This window comes from Falco rusticolus, chromosome 1, assembly GCF_015220075.1.
Source record: "Falco rusticolus isolate bFalRus1 chromosome 1, bFalRus1.pri, whole genome shotgun sequence".
Lineage (NCBI taxonomy): Eukaryota > Metazoa > Chordata > Aves > Falconiformes > Falconidae > Falco > Falco rusticolus.
The window spans coordinates 71,655,045-71,672,504 of NC_051187.1; the positions used below are offsets into that span (position 1 = coordinate 71,655,045).

At 34.9% G+C, this 17,460-nt stretch overlaps 1 protein-coding gene across 4 annotated transcripts in view; it reads left to right on the top strand.

Annotated features, from left to right (window-relative positions):
• ATP8A1 (ATPase phospholipid transporting 8A1) overlaps nucleotides 1-17,460 on the top strand; it is a 117,502-nt gene that overhangs the window by 25,855 nt on the left and 74,187 nt on the right. For 3 of the 4 annotated variants that reach the window (XM_037384024.1, XM_037384014.1, XM_037384042.1), the window contains 8 exons: nucleotides 1,567-1,636; nucleotides 2,243-2,370; nucleotides 6,944-7,055; nucleotides 7,933-8,098; nucleotides 11,125-11,252; nucleotides 12,976-13,053; nucleotides 13,869-13,957; nucleotides 15,929-15,973. In XM_037384024.1, the coding sequence (XP_037239921.1) occupies nucleotides 1,567-1,636; nucleotides 2,243-2,370; nucleotides 6,944-7,055; nucleotides 7,933-8,098; nucleotides 11,125-11,252; nucleotides 12,976-13,053; nucleotides 13,869-13,957; nucleotides 15,929-15,973 (816 nt within the window). The remainder of the gene's footprint in view (nucleotides 1-1,566; nucleotides 1,637-2,242; nucleotides 2,371-6,943; nucleotides 7,056-7,932; nucleotides 8,099-11,124; nucleotides 11,253-12,975; nucleotides 13,054-13,868; nucleotides 13,958-15,928; nucleotides 15,974-17,460) is intronic. The other variant, XM_037384032.1, reaches the window with a different exon arrangement.

Here is a 17,460-nt window from a genome sequence, read left to right on the forward strand (position 1 = left end):
TAAGAAGAAGATACATGTTTATACCAACCCACTGTTTTCAGCAAAGAATATAGTTTCATGTTGGTAGGACTGGTAGAGGACCCTCTGCACAAACTTGGATGTTGCACAGTCTCTGCTGCATGCAGTGGCAAAAGCAGCGCTGTTCTTGTGTATTGTGACAAAATGCATGTTTCTTAGACACGTAAGCTTTATGCTGTTGTCTGCACTGTTACCGCACTTTGTTTTTCCCTAACAAATCAATGGGCCTGCCTTGATCTATCTGTAACTTACTTCAGAGGTCACTGCTATCTGCTACAGTAATTACAATTAAGCATGTGTTGCAATTCAGATGTCTTTGCTGCCTTAGTCTTTTACAAGTGCTTCACAAAAAATATTACTTGTTTTTTATTAACTGATAAAAATGCTAGAATTGTAATGTTTTGTACAGGTGATTCCATCCAAACAATCTAAAAAGAAGTTATTTATGTTTTTAGAAAAGTTTTGCCAAGAAAACGGTAGCCTGAAAGCAATTTATGATAATGATTTATCACATTTTAATGCTTTTGCTTTACAAAATTGGGTTAGAATAATAACTTTATCCTGCAATCTAAAACTAAGTCACCTATCAGTAGCCACTGTTTCATTAATACAAAAAATTTTAAAAAGCACTCGATGCTTGCATTTCGTGCTAGAAAGAAGGAAAATATTAGAAGTTTTAAAGTGGTGTAGAGGAGTAAACCTTTATTTTTTTAAGTTGTAAGGGGGTTTTATGACTCATTTGATCCTTTACAGGATCAAAACTTCTTTCTATTGTAGTTGCAAGTAATAGGTGCTCTGTCTTCATACCCAGAAAATGGGAGCTGACTGGAGTAATTCAGAAACCCTGACCTGTTAGACCTGTTCTTTTTTACTATTTGCAGAAAAGTAATTTTGTCCTTTTGTATCTCTTTTTTTTCATAGTTGTTAGTTCTGTAATGGTTGTAATATGATTTAAAGTCTAAAAGTATTTTACAAAGTATGGAATCGCTGCTGTGTCCCAGGCCAAAAAATTTTATTGAAAAAATTAAACGCAAGGATTCAGCCATTTATCAATATGTGTCAAATAGATGAACCATTCAAGTAGTAATGTTCTACATAAACTTAAAACTTTTAATTTGTAAAAAAGCTTCTTAAATTGCATAGAGGACATATTTAAAAAACTGTATGATGTTATCCATAATTTAGACTCTCTTTACAAGAGAACCATTTACAAGAAAACTTTTACATCTAAACTACTGCTGCCCACAGTAGTAGGCACTACAAACACACTATACTTGTGCCTGTATCTTAATTAATCTCATGTTAAAACACACAAAATTGCTGCTGTGTACAGCATTTTTAGCAGTGTTTCATCTAAGAATAGGTTTTGGCAAACTTTTCTGAAAATGTAACGTGCTGTTGTTCACAGGTTTGGCTGTAAATGTTCTAGTTCTGGAGATTTGATAAGAGAAAGAAAAACCTGATGGCATAAATAGGTATTAAAAGATTGCAGGAAATCCATGGATTTTGACATGATTTAAAATTAAGGATTATTTTTTTTCTTAATAGTGAACCACAGGCTATGTGCTACATCGAAACATCTAACTTAGATGGTGAGACAAACTTAAAAATTCGACAGGTAGGAATTTAATTTTTTGAGAATATTACTAATATTATTTTCATCTATTATTGCTTATAAAAACATTTTATGACATTAATGGTCGTTTTAGAAGACTGAAAGTTTAGTAGTTTGAATAAAAAGCTGTGCATTATTGACATCATTAAAGTTTTTGTTCAATTAATCAAGTAGAAGGAGGTAATGGTTACTCCTAAGCCATGTTTTATGCTTTATGTTAGGGCTTTCCTTTGGGAAAATAGGTAGAAATATTAGTAGTTTGGGTATTGGTTTTGTTTTTAGAGGATAGATGAGGGAGCAGCCCTGCAGAAAAAAGCTGATGGTGCCAGTATTATCCTTCAGGGGTAGGTAGGGAATAGCAGTCTCTATGCAGGGGTGTTCTTGCTGAGCTATATGATTGGTTATGCCCCGTCTTCATGGTGTTTTAAGATACCAAAGTGACTTTTTCACTGTGTGTAACATCCAGTAGCATGACAGCAAAGTGTAGTAATCCCATTTTGCTACCATAGTGCAAGACTGGAAAACCAGTATCCCTGTCAGATTTACAATACATAGAATGATATAGTGGAAAGTGATTTTAATGTCATGACAAATTAATTTTTTTTACAGGGTTTGCCACTAACAGCAGACATAAAGGACATAGAAAGCTTGATGAGACTTTCAGGCAGAATTGAATGTGAGAGCCCAAACCGACATCTGTATGACTTTGTTGGAAACATCAGACTGGATGGGCATGGGTATGTAAATTCAAGGAAGATGTCAGGAGAGTCAGGCTATCAGTAGATAGATGTGTTGTTAAACTACTGAAGTTAAAATATGAATAGTAAAGTCTTTATTCTGTTAAGACTAGAGAGGTAAACATCTTTTCTGATGTATTTTATTAGATTTTATTCATTTCAAAAAACCCAAGAGGGATAAAACCTTACTTCTAATGTGTACAACTTGAGTTTTTATACTTAGCTGACCTTCAGAAAGCAATAGCTATTAATAATAGAAGGGAGTTTTAATCAAATTGTGATAGTTATAGAATATGTACCTGGTAACTCACTACTTAAGCATCTCATTCCTTGCCTGTTAACTTTCTAGCACAGAAGCTGAATAGGAGTAGTTTCTTATCTGTTTTTACTGTTGTTTTCTTCCGTTTGTCTAAGACTAGAGTGGAACTGAGTCCATTGCTATATACTTCTAATTTTTCTAATTTGGTAGCTGAAAAGACGTTTAATACTTCAGCTTACTGAAAGTATGTTTCTGTAAAAAATAGACCACCTCAGTGCAACTACAACATACATGCTTGTAAAACTGCTTCAAAAATTCTTAAAATACTTAAGTGCTTACCAAATACCAATATTTGGAGTCTTCTATGGGTTTGAACCAAATGTGGTACATTAGGAGTATAAAATTCATTATGAGATCCAGAATTGTTCAGTCCTTCATTCCCAAAGATTTACAGGATTTCTTTTTTATTTGGTAGGCATTTATTTCTCCATATATAGTATTACTCATGTTTGTGATTTTAGACTGATATATATCTATATATATATATGTAGTGCTAACTAATTATCAAATACATTTTTTTCCCTTAATATTCCATTTTTTATTTACTGATTTCTTACAGATGCATTCCGGGAGTTTTCAGTCGCAAGAGTGTGGATCTATTATAATTCCACTGTACTTGTCGTTAAGAAGAGAAAATCATTTACCTGTAATTCTTCTCTGAAGGTAATGGTTATAATAGATCCACACATTCATCCTTCCTCCCTGGCTAGAGGGAAAAACATACTTTTCTTTTTAATCTAATTATTTAACTTTAAAATCTGATTTAAAAAAGAAACATTGAATATGCTGATGGCTATTATGCCTCAAGAATGTGTAGGAGCATGCCATCTGCTGGTCAAGCAATTTGTCATTTGAGAAATTCAGTTTTGGAATATTTTGAATATAGTTCCTGTGTAGTAGGATAGTTCCAAAAGTGTGGCTCTAATATAATATTTACCTTCAGTGAAAAAGAATTGCAGGTAAGTAACTCTTTTTGGATCCTGACTTTATTTCCAACCAGAAAAATCAGGGATGACTTCTCTTTCTTCCTGTATTAGAGGTAGCACAGATTCATCTAACTGGTATTTATTTATCCAGATCTTTAAAACCTTCCCACCAGATTATGTAGATCCAGTGGTTATGATTTCCATTTTATCCACTACCACCTTAACATTTTTGCAGAAGCAATAGAGGACATTGAAAATTTATCTCCCCTCTTCTTTCCCTTTAGATAAAACATTTATGTCACTCCAATGAGTTATTTGGTTGACATTTTCAGTCTTTTCTTTTTTCCTTTTTTCCTTTTATGGGAGAGCAATTAAAATACCCAAAGGTTCTCTTTTTTTTAATTCTGGATACTCAGTGTTCAAGAAGGTAGAACTCCACTACAGTTATTTTGCCGTTGGGGTAAATTTGTGGACTAAAAGAGGCTGGAAAGGTTTTCTTCCTCAGTTTTTGAGTGAGTTAACTCTTATCTCCAAAGTGTGCAGCTGTCTGTTACGCTCATGAATATATAGAAGCACGTCAGCTTCATTATAGTCAATGAAGACAATTGGCTGGAGACAGGAGAAAAGTTCTTTAGCCTGGACAAATTTGAAATTATGATTAGACAATGGCTCAGAGAACAAGGGTGAGCAAGTTGAAAACAAGGGCAGATATTGGTTATCCACATCTAAAGTAAGCATTTTCCTGGAGACATTGTTAAGAAATTTGAGTAAGAGTGAATTATGCTTGCTAAGAAAAACACTTTGGTATGTAAGCTTTCAAATGTGTCTTAAGAAATTACTGGCTCTTATTATACCCTTGACAGCCCTGGCAGGAAAGTATGCTTTCAGGTATTTCCCCATTGAGAACATCCCTTACTGAATACAACCCAAATGTGTTGCTAAGGAGTCATTAGTTACATACATAGCATGCAAGAAGAATTAGATGAGTTGTGCCAGTTTTGAGAAGACTGACGCCAGGAAATAGAGACCTGAGAGCTCTGTCGAGTCATCGCACTGTCACCTCATTAGAGAGTGGGGAGTGTTCACAATGTTGAGGACCAGTAACATTACACCTGGCTGATCTGGGCTTTCTATGCCCCTGGTTGTTTTGCTGCCTGTTCTCAGCAACTTAGTCTGTATGCCAGTTCTGCTAGAGACAAATCCCAGTGACTGCAATCCCAGTTCTCTTCTGATTGTCTTCCCATTAACAGACCCCTGAGGATAAATTCCTGTGCCAAGTTGGAGAACAATACCCTTTTGAGAGCCAGCATCCTGTGGAAAAAAGGATCAAGGGGGCCTGCAATAGAAAGGACTTGACTGTGTATTTTTCACAGTTTGTAACGGGGGGGACAAAGAGGGAGATCAGGAAGTGGCAGGAAGAGTCTTAGAATTCACCTGGCTCTTCATGAAGTACAAGAATTAAGAGTGGAGGGTTTTGACTTCTGCCTTCCTAGACTCTTGTATTAGTAGAAGGGACAGAAAGTATTTTGTCATTCCGGAGAAGGTCCGTAGTTGAAAAGGTGTCCAGTTTATCTGTGGGAGACTTGCATATAACCAGAGAAAGTTATTTTTCTTTCATCATCTGTGACATTCATGTTAGTGTATCTAGTCTTGGAATGAGAGGTAATCCATTCCTTAACTGAAATGTCTACATATCGTGCAGATGGATGGTCCAAAAGTCTTAGAATTATTCTGATCACGGAATGCAAATAAATAAATATAAGCACAGAAACAGTCTTTGCAAACAGGAGTCTCTCTTAATGATTATTGTCTAATTCGAACCCCAGCAGTTCCTTTCATACTTGAAAGGATATTTATTCTTTTAATTTTGCCGTGATACAAACGCATCTCAAATGGAAGAGTGGCACAGTTTAGATTAGAGAGCAAGTAAATCTTGGTATGTTTTATAGTTCAGATTTCTTTTCTGATTCCTTCTTTTGATGAAGTGCCCGTACCTGGGAATTGTTTTCCATGGCAATATCATTCAACATTTCAGTTCCTGAAACATACTTAGTTGATGGGGAGAATGATTCCTTAAACAGTCAGTATGCTTCGTGCTAGTTCCCTAGGAAGTAAGTGGGCCAAGTTGTAGTGGGGTGGTGTTTGTTAGTCATTAGGTTTTTATGAAAAAGTGCTCAAGTATTTTTCCAGATTTAATTTTTTTTTCTCTTAGTTTCTGGAAGAACTGATTCCAAAAACCTGTGTTGCCTTTGTTAATTTTAGGGGAGGAAGGATGTGTTTTTTTCCTCTTTACTTGCAGTCTTGAATCTTAAAAGCTTGTGTCTGAGAGGAGGGAAGGGGACTTGACCATCCAAAAGAAATTATTACCAGAAACTTACTCACTGAGACTTTGTGCTGCCAGAAAGGTTACCAAATATCATGGCTTCCTCAGACTCTTTATAGCTTATGTACCAGAGATACATAATGAGAGAGTTACTGTCATTAAGCAATTTATTTATTTCTTTATTTATGGTCTTAACAATGTGTTGGTTTCAAACAACTGTAGAGGTTATAGTTTTAGGTAAGAATGCCAAACACCAGAGCGCTATTGAAAAATCTGAACTGCTAGCTGATATTTATAGAAAGAAAAGTGTCAAAATAATGTATTGTTTGACCCAGGAAGAGAATAACAATTATCTAAAATTTTAATATTATAAGAAGAATCTGAGCTGCAGTATTTGTATGAAGTCAGCTGTCTGAATTGGAGACAGTTAAATTAAATGTTTCCAACGTCTTTTGAGGTTTTGTTGCTCATTTGCTTGGCACAGTTCTAAAAGTGTGACATTTACCTGATTTTGCAATTTAAAGAAGGTGCAGGAAATAGTGTTACGAATTTTAAATAGTTACTCATGTTCATAAAGGATATTTATTTCACTGGAAGGCTGGATTAAGTTGAGAGCAGAAAATTATTTCATTTGAAAACTGCTTTGGAAAATCAATTTTGTAAGAGTACACTTAGGAAAAAGCTGTGTAATCATAGATCGCAGGAAAATTAGCCTTTTTTGGTTGCGGTATGCTTGATTAGTAGTGCCATATCAAAATTAGTAGTCCATAGTTAAAATCGAGTGGTAAGTTAATATTTTTGCCAACTTAAATTTTTGGACTTGCTTTTAACTGTTAAGGTTTCTCTCTGTCAACACTCCCAAAAAGTTAACTCCAAAAATTAGGTTCCTAGCATATTTACAATAATTGTCTAGATTTCAAGAAATTAGTTTTAACAGCTGCTGGTTACATTTATTCATTGATAATGATTGCTTCAGTGCTAAAATATAAAACTTCTTCCTTCTAGTACTGTTCCATTGGGATCTGATCAGATTCTGCTACGAGGAGCTCAGTTGAGAAATACTCAGTGGGTTCATGGGATAGTTGTCTATACGGGACATGACACAAAACTTATGCAGGTTTGTCACTTGGATTTTCTCTTAGTTATCTGTTTTGTTACCTTATTATGCCGTCCAACAGCACAGAAGATCCTTTCAGGAAATATGGCTAGATTCAGTAGTTAAAATGTCAGTAATAGAGCATCTTTCTTATGAAGGAAACCAAATAAAAATAAAGCAATTTCTTGTTATTATTAGTCACTTAGCCACAAAGTAGTTTTTCCACTAGTAAGCATATTTGGTGATTTTTGTAACTTGTGCTTTGAAAACTATTTTATTAGCAAGTTGGATCATTATAGTTTGCCTGTTCATCTGTTTTTTATTTTTGACTGCTCCTAAAACTGTCCTGTTGTGGAGCTTGCTTTCAAGTACAAAGGTAAGCATTCTTGTCAGAAGACAATGTGAAACTTTATTTGCTAAATGAGGAGGGAAGAGAACCATTCTCAAGTGTGAAGTTACTTCTGCTAGCACTGTTTGAAATCAAAACTGAGATGCATTTGTTAAGAAAAAAGAATGCTTTTAGATTGATCATGCATGTCTCATGCTTTTCTGATTTGTAAAACAGTTATTTGAAAAAGTTTGTATTAGCAGTTGTCTTCTGTAGCACTGGTAAGGTGTATGCACATTCATTTTTAATGTTTACCGTAGCTGTTGCTGTTAGGAGTGTTCTGTGTGATTGTTCAAATGGCTTGTGACACAAATCTAAAGCTCAAATTCATGGATTTGTGAGCTGCATATTTTTTTTTTTTCCTTTGGAGTGAAAGTTATGCTATTTATGATGATGATGTATTTGGGAGAGTATTTAGAAAAGGAGGCAGTAACATGTAATTTGAAAAGCAAGAACTGTATGTACCCCTTCTAATATTTAAAAGGCACTTTTGTTTTTTGTCTTTTGCAGAATTCAACAAGTCCACCCCTTAAAATGTCTAATGTGGAACGAATTACAAACATTCAGATTTTGATTCTGTTCTGCATCCTTATTGCCATGTCTTTGATCTGCTCAATTGGTTCAGCTATATGGAATCGAAGGCATACTGGAAGAGACTGGTATCTTGATCTAAATTGTAAGATGTAAAATAATATATTTTAGTGTTCAGTTGTCTTTCATATTTGGAAAGGATGATTGCCGTCCTTTACACACTGTGGTTTTTTCAGTCTTTATTCGTTGTTGACTAAAGTCATTAGGCTAGGTATATCACAGCAAGTATGAAATTTACTTTACTGTGACATCTGAGCTCTTGCTAAATTCAGGAAGTTTGTTGTTTGCCTCTATGTCTTTCAGCCGCTACATCTCTGCAGCTCAGCAAGGTCTGTATCAGCGTTCCGCTGGCATAAACAGTCAGCTTCCTAGACATCAGGCTAAAGCTGTTCTCCGCTATTACCAATGGATTATATTTAAAGCTGCAGTGACTTTTTTGAATTTTTAAAGCCCTTCATCCCAGGAAATGATGCTGTGGGTCATTTTTGCTCTACAGGGATCTAACTAACTATCAAGTGCCAACATCAAATCTTAGCAGACTGCTCCTGGAGAAGATAAAAGAGCCACAAAAGATCTCATCTAACATACCGTACTGGGCAACTGTACTCACAGTGTGGATGCAAGGCAGTGTGATGTTGTGTGGGCCTTCACGGCAGCATGCAACATACAGACATAATTTGACCCTCCATGAGGGAACTAGATTTAAAGGAAGTTTCGTAAATATACTTTGTGGTCAATTATTCATGTTTTCAGAATTTCTTCTGGTGGGCCTAGAGCCTTCTTTACATAGACAGTAGAAATAGAACTAGGCTTTCTGCTCCTGAAACAGCAGTCTTGAATACAAAGCCACTGAATGTGGTCATCATAGCGGTTATGGAGTGGTTTGGTCAGTTTTAAAAGAAAAATCTTACAGTTCTGATTTGAATGCACTCTCCTGAAGTATCTGTTGAACTAAACAGTTGTCTGCATTCATGATGAACTTTTGTTTATTGAGAACCCTGCTTCTTTTCTTTTCGATGCTGAGGAAGAAATTTAACTTTTGTATTGCCGTCGTGAAGTGGAAAAAAAGTGAAATTGTTAGTGGAATATTGACTGTTTCCAGTTGTATAAAAGGATAGCACTAGATGTGCTTTGTCTGATTCTTCTTTTCAGTGCATTTTTTTCTTCTGGGAAATATAAAGGTTTTCAGAATATAGTGGTTACCACAGTAGTGCAGCAGTTCAGATGCTGTTGTGGTTTAACACCATCTGGCAACTAAGAACCACACAGCTGCTCACTCACTCCCCTGTCCCATGGTGCGATGGAGAGGAGAATCAGGGGAAAAGGTAAAACCCATGGGTTGACGTAAGAACAATATTATAATTGTAATAATATAAAATAATTGTAGTGAAAAGGAGAGAGAAAGAATAAAACCCAAAAAAGAGAAAAAAATGAAAAGTGATGCACAGTGCAGCTGCTCAGCACCCACTGACCGATGCCCAGCCAGTCCCCAAGCAGCAGTTGGCAGCCCATGGCCAACCGCCACATGCATCGCAACCCTGCCCAATTTATATGCGGAGTGTGACATTTTATGGTATGGAATACCCCTTTGGCTAGCTCAGGTCAGCTGTCCTGGCTCTGCTCCCTCCCAGCTTCTTGTGCACCTGCTCACTGGCAGAACATAGGAAACTGAAGAGTCCTCGACTTAGAGTAAGCACTACTCAGCAACAACTAAAACATCAGTGTGTCGTCATTATTCTCATACTAAATCCAAAACACAGCTAACAGCTACTGAGAAAAAAACTAATTCTATCCCAGTTGAAACCAGGACAGGTGCTTTTGGTTTTATTCCTGGAAAAAAAAAGAAACATAAAATAGCGGTCATTGATATTTTATGTGTTCCTCAAGTGATTATCCTTGTCAGTTCATTTTCTGATACATGCCCCATGACTAAATAAAACTGTGTTAGGTTTTGCATGGTATGCTCTTTAAGGCTGCATTCAGCTCATAGCTGTTCTTGTACCAGGTACTTTTAATATGTAAGAAGCAATTTATTCCACTTTCCTTTTAGTTATTTAATTTTTATGTGGTGGTGAAACAGGTTTCCAGCAGTGTCCCATCTTTCTGAATGCTGTCAGTATTTAGTTAGAACAGTCTGTTGCCTGTGGGTGACAAAAAAAGTAGTAATGTTAATAATAAATATCTTGAGTATTATTTTATTTACAGGTAGCAATAGGTATCAAGCTTAATTTAATCTTGGTAGTCATTATTGAGAATAACAATGTCATGGTGAATGTTAGCTCTCTGGTCTTTTAGACTTGTACTTCATTTGATGCTGAGATTGGTATTAATGAATCAAAAACCTGCTTTCTTGGTTCTTGGAGTAACCACCAGATCCACATTTCATAGGCAGTGGAAACCTGCCTGAGGCTGTTGTTCTTGGAGAGATCTTTGAATACAGAGAGACAGGCTACGTCTTTTACCCTTTTGCCATACTGAAGAGCAGGTTGCGATGTCCCATTTGCATCCTCTCTGAGGTGCTACTACTAGAGTTATCTAAAACTTTAAAAGGGAAAAGTAGCATAGAACTACTTGTTACATTTGTTAATATTCGCATTTCCAATTCTTTTAAAACTTTCATGAAACTCTCTAATTTTCTCTCCTCATATGGTATGAATTTACCTTTTTTTTAGTATTTTGCTGGCTTGAGGTAGGGAATCGGAAGGTATGAGGGTGGATGGAGAAAAAATGCATTCTGCTATAAATTTTCCCCTTTAAAAATGTAAAACTCTAAAATATGAAGTTTAGAATCTGATTGCTATATATAGATATTCCCAGATTATGATCTTAAAATGTGGCAAAAGAAGGAATGGCTGGTTAAGTTTGCTTTTCAGAAATTGGAGAAGATGGCAAAGAATTCTGAATTTTGAGCTCCACTTTATAACAGAGATCCCTAACTCTTATGAAGGTCATATTTGTAGGCAAGTGATACCATAATTAATTCTCAAATTTCTTCTTAGACACAGAACATTTTAAAAATCAGCAGTTAATGCAATACTCTGAATACACTATATACATTCTTTTAATTATGGTCTTAAATCTTTTTTGACTTTTTTTTTTTTTTTTTGGCAGATGGTGGAGCAAGCAACTTTGGATTGAATTTCTTGACTTTTATCATCCTATTCAATAACCTTATTCCAATCAGTTTGTTGGTTACACTTGAAGTCGTTAAATTTATCCAAGCATATTTCATAAATTGGGTAAATATTTTTCTTACAATATGTGATGACTTCTAAAATCAAGTGTTTTACAAGTGAAGTGTTTGATTGCTTGTCTATGTGTACAATTTCTTCAGGCTTTTTCTTAATATAAATTCTTAAGTATGCTTTTTATTTATTGTTACTGGAATCTGAGACGGTAGTAATAAATTGTTTTAAGTAGTGCTTTTATACATGCACCAAATGCTTTTGCAATACGTTTTTATGTGTTTTGTACTTTCTTATTGTTGGTACCCAGGTATCGGCTTCATCCAGAATAATCAGAAGAAATTGTTTTGCAGTCCAGTGGAGTTTTTTTCCAGTTTCATTTCTTTTTTCTAAGCATAGCTCGTGTTTGGGGTTTTTTGGTATTTTGCTGATTTTTGCCACCATCATAGCTTAATGATTATTTTTTTTTGTATAAACCTAATGTCAGTTATCTCTTACAGAACATATAAAGATCATTTTGGCACCCTTTCAGGTTTTTTTCTTAATGAACTAATGGGGGAAAAGAAGGGTTTACTGTCTTTGGGGGGTGAGGTAGGGGGGGTGGGCAGGGAGGTATTTCCTTAAAGCCATGTAAGTGCTTTTAATAGCATGCCTTCAATTTTTCCAAATGCAAGTTATTCATAGCATTCTGAACTCTTTAATCTGATTCCTTGATCAAATGTGTGAAATAAGTTTGTGTGTGTGTGTGAAATAATGATGTCATGCAGATAGAGATAAAAGTGTATGTGGAGTAGCAGGTAAAGTAAATGTATGCATTTATCTTAAAAGTTAAATCTTTTTGTGAGCAGTCAGCTGGTTTTGATGTCTTCATTTCTTTTGTGCTATAGAACAAATTGTTGACAAATAAGAGAATGTGATGAAATCCTTCCTTTATGTTCTATATTGTAAAATAAATACTCAACAAAAGCTTGCCCATTTTGAATACGTATATTGGCAATTATTTATACAACAAATCCAAAAGACGTTTTTAACTTCTGTCCTATCTCATGCTCCATTTCATGTCATGAGGGATTAGTTGTCTTTAATTTATCTTAATCTGGGACTCTGGACATTTATCTTCAACATTATCTCTCTATGTGCATGTCATTGGTATAGAGAAATTGGTCATCTGTAATCTGTAGCACTACATTGCCACGCTTCACAATGTTGTAAACTTTTACTGTATTTAAAAGTAAACTCTGATTTTAATCTTTTTAACAAGTAAAGAAAAAAACAACCACCAAACCATGAAATAACCCTAACACTTATAATGGACCCTACATTTGTGTACTTTTAAATTTATCTTCATGTTTTTATCTCAAGGTATCTTTATCTTAATATTTAGAAATGACTGTTTGGGCATACGATATAAACAGATAAGACTGACTTCTCTCTTAAGTGTAACAATGTAGTATTTCTGCTTGTTCCTAAATCTATTTTAGATGCATGGGTACAACAGTTTTTCAATAATACAGATCACTGGAAATAATCAGAGTAACATCTCAGAGTATCATATAGATTTTTTGTTTTGAAGAGTCTGTCTAGTTTCTTCTGGGGACTCTTGAAAGTGATCTGACAGTGTCTGACTTCCCATGTTGAAATAATCATAAGTAAATAGTGTGTATTCATGTTTGGTCTTCTCTTCTACACTTACCTTTTGTATTTATGTACTAGAATTTTTTTTTTAGTAAGTTATGAAAGACCAATTTGAAAATATATAATTTTTCTTTATGTGTAGGACATAGACATGCACTATGAACCTACGGACACTGCTGCGATGGCTCGTACTTCCAATCTCAATGAAGAACTTGGGCAGGTAGAAAAAAAATTACTGGTTCTAGCTTCATGTGGTTTTCCAATTAAATTATTAAAATAATGTGAGGATTTATTTCAAATAACTTATATTCTTGCCTTAGTCTTTGCATATTTCTATTCATCTTGCTGGATATTTGTAAAAACACTTTGCAATGTATGGGAGTTAAATTTTTGAAACCAGTATTAAGTGAACAAACACTACTTTATGTATCAACGTGTGTGTGGTAAACACAGAAGTTTGAAGTGTATCATTAAAGTTACAAAATCAGAGGAATTCTGAGCATTAAGGCTGTCTGTAGTACAAAAATTTAGTCTCTGTTTATACACTGTGGTAGTGGGCATCTTCAGGAATATATTTCTTCTATTCCTGCAACTTGGCATTCCTGAACTGTTGGGTTCTTACTACTGTTTTGGCTTTAAGAAGATATTTCTGTGTCAAAAAGATACGTTTAGAAATGCATATATTTCTTTTACCATTTTGCTTTCTGTCAAAAATTGAGTATTTTACTAGGAAGGCCATTGGTGTTCGCTATTTTCTTGCATTTCAGCAATACGTAGAGCGAGGGAAAGTTAAGTATATCACCATGTGCTGAAGCAGGCTTAAGCTTCCTGACATCGGAGTTGATGGATGCATTTGGAAATGAGTACTGTGCATCTGCCATGTTTTATGTACAGATTTGGGTTTTTTTTCTATAAACTATGACATTTGCAGAACTGGTGAAAATACTTGGTGGGTTGATAGTAGTGAATTATGCTAGATATGTAAATAACTGCTGAACGTTAACATATAATTAATTAATTTTATCATTCATTTAGGTCAAATACATATTTTCTGACAAAACGGGTACCCTGACATGCAACGTCATGCAATTTAAGAAGTGTACTGTAGCAGGAGTTGCTTATGGGTAGGTATTTATCTGTGTGCCTTTCTTTTCCTCTGCCTCTCCATATGTACCCATGCATTAATACTACAGTTAAAATAAACTTAGACCTGGCAATATCTACAACTAGGAGTCAGTATCTTTGTGACTATAAAATGTTACTTACAAAAGGTATCATCACTTCAGTCATGACATCCCTTATTTGCAAAGAGGAATAAAAATAACGTTTAGATACCAAAGGCTTACTGCTGTAACACAACTTCAGTGCACATGGTTTTGCTATTGTTCAGTCTGTTTAATGTTGTTATTGGAAAAGAAGTCTTCCTTCATACTTGCAAAAACTCGTGCTGTTGTCCATGCTCCATATTTTGTGTAGGTACATGATCTTCAACTAAACAATATGCAGGATGAACAAAAATTTGAATTACAGTGCTGTAGCATGAACTACAATACTGTAGCCACCATACAAGTGCCTTTTATGAATAGTTAGTGGTATAACTCCAAATACCAATTTATATTAAGAACTCTCTCCAAATAAATGCAAACAAAGCATTTTACTATTTCTTTGTCAGCGGTTGCAGCCAGCTCCTTCAGCACAGCTCATAAAAGCCTCAAACTTCCAAGATGGTTTACTTAAGAAAAAAAAATAAAATCATTAGAGCAATAAATAGAGCAGAAGCACCTACATTGTAATTGTGTGTGGTGTACCGGTATGTTAGATGCTGGGCCTGGGCTGATCTCGGAGCATTCAGTAGCAGATAATTAGACACCTCTAGAACTGCATAGAGAGCAGGCAGGCGTCGTGAAATTTAAGTGTTGGGCTTGTGCTAACGGTGATGATTTGGCTTTTGTGGCTTTATCATTTGGATCCCTTTGAAAACCCTAATTTTCAGGAGTCTAATCTGGGCTTTCTGTTTTGAAAAAACTACAATCCTTAATGCATTAACCATCCTGATTTTTTTTTAATTAATATGTGTAATAAATTACAGTTCTAACCTGGGTATTTCGGATATGTATATACGTGTGTGTGTGTATATCTATATTGGGCTCAATTTCAACCACATCAGCTAATTTTGTGACTTAAGGATCTTTGTATAGCAGTTTTTTAAGACAAAAAATTACATCAATGCTAATGGCACTTAAAAGCAGTATTTGATACTAGATTTATTATGTATCTTCATCTGAAGTTGGTATAGGACAAATTCTAAAATTTCTCCTGTATGAAACCTTGGTGTGAATGTATTTTTTAGAAATGACCAGGTTTTTCATGTTATACTTTCCAGCTCCCATCCACCCATTTTGAAAAGACATAGGCCTGTTTTCTGATTAGCATCACGGTTTAGAAAGCAGAGCTCCTTTTTAACAGCGAACAGCCATTACAGCATCTGTCATAGCTACTCAGACAGCAGAGTCACTCTGTCTTTCTGTATTGGTGCAAATAAGAAGTTGGGAACAAAGAAAACAGTAAAACTGACTGTTCCATCTCTCCCATGCCTCTTCTTTCTAAGTGTTATAAATTGTGGTATATTTAAACATCTGTCATCATAGGGCAGAGTCCTTCATGTGCTACGGCTAGCTTTGTTCATCAGCATTTCGTGAACTCAGCCAGACAAGCTGCATTAGTATGGCTTCAGATAATTTAAAAACCAAATTTTGTTTAATGAGAAACCAACAATGTATATATACTGAAATATAAAGTAAGATTTGTGAAGAGGGCAAATGCCTTTATGTCTGCTGGTATAAGTTAGTAAATAGACAGGCTTTCAATTGAAAAAAAAAAAAGCATTTCTAGTTTATGAAGCTTCAAGATAAACATTACAGTATTTTTCTTGTTATCTAGCACTAGCAAAATACTCTGTTGAAATAACTTTAAAACTTTTTTTAATAATTTAGTTTCATTATCTAACTTCTTTTTTTATACATGATCAGATTTTTTAGCCTTTGTGATTCTTTTTTCCTCTCCCTGTTTCTGTTCTTCCCTTACTTCTTGTGCAGCCATTGCCCTGAGCCTGAGGATTATAGTGTTCCTTCAGATGATTGGTAAGCCCTAAAAATCATTTAGTATGTGGTGTTTTGTTGAAGATCCAAGCTTAAAACCAGTGAGCAAGATCTTTAGAAACAGAGCTATGTGTGAGATGTTATACTCAAAAGTTATTTTTGCTTCAAATTGCTGCAGGCTGACAGTCTTATGCAAATTTATGTCATCAGAATTCAATGGCAATAGGTTGTATACTCTGGAATGGAATAGCTAAGAGGATCACTGAGGTGTAGTAATGTTGTTCTGCTGACTATCCGGTACAATTCGGAACTGCTTATTGGAGAGAAAGTTTTGTCATTTACTAAGGTAGTTGGTATTACAGTAACTTTGATGACATGTTTCTACTGATACTTAGGTTAGTAATAACCTCTAACATGTTTGAAAAACGTCCATATACGAGACTGAAAAATATGTAATAAGTTATTGTAAATATTTTACTTCCTACAGATAGTTTTAGAATATTAGCACTACCTAGTTCTTAACTGAAAATGAGATTAAAGCACCCAAATGCACTTGGGGTCACTATTAATCTCTTAACAGGGACCTCAGGAGACTTAAATCCTGGCTTCCTTTCTGCTGCTGTCTTCATGATGCCTTCATCATCATACTTTTTAAACTAAATAGTTGCAATACCATTCAAAGTAAGCTCAGATAGATCAGGGAAAAGATGTCATTTACAGTCTTTGAATTATTACTATCATATTTGTTGAAAGTCACGGCAAGATATGTCACACAACTGCAATATGTTGTCATCTTATGTTTTAAAAGTTTGAAGGAAAAAGCTTGCTTTGCTAAAAAGAATCAACAATTCTTTAGATTAAAAAAAAAAACCTGACAAATCCTACCCACATACACACAAAAAGTGGCACACATGCACACCCCAAAATCTTACCTGGCATGAATATGATGTAGCAGCAAGGTGCTTCTTACAGAGACATACAAGTGTGCTTAACTGTGTGAGTGGTTTTATTAAAATAATGCAATGCTTAACATGAAATTAACCATGCTTATAAGACATTTATGAAATAAGACTGGTTTTGACTAATACACATCAAAATCTTTATAAGCACGTCTGAAATGGATAAACTGATGCCTGAATAGTAGTTTAAAAAAAACCCCAAACTGTACTTCCCTTTTATAAGTGATGAACATCTTGTAAATACTTATGAAATAAGATACTTAAGAAATTTTTTTGTGTGTAAATCTGCTGTCATTAATAGAATCTGTTTATGACAGTAACATTTCTTGTCCTAAAATGACTGAATTCTAAATCTGTTAAATCTTTTTTTCTTCTTCTTCTTTTTTTGCATTGGAAAGAATTGCCTTCCAGTTTGACAACATACACCTGCAAATATTTTTCCTTTTTCTAGCACCGAGAATCTGGAAAATATCTTGAAGTCTTTGTCAGAAAGCTTTAAGCAAACAAAACGTAAACCTTAAACTCTCAACAAGTTTAATGTATCTGAAGTTATGAACATTTGATGCTTCA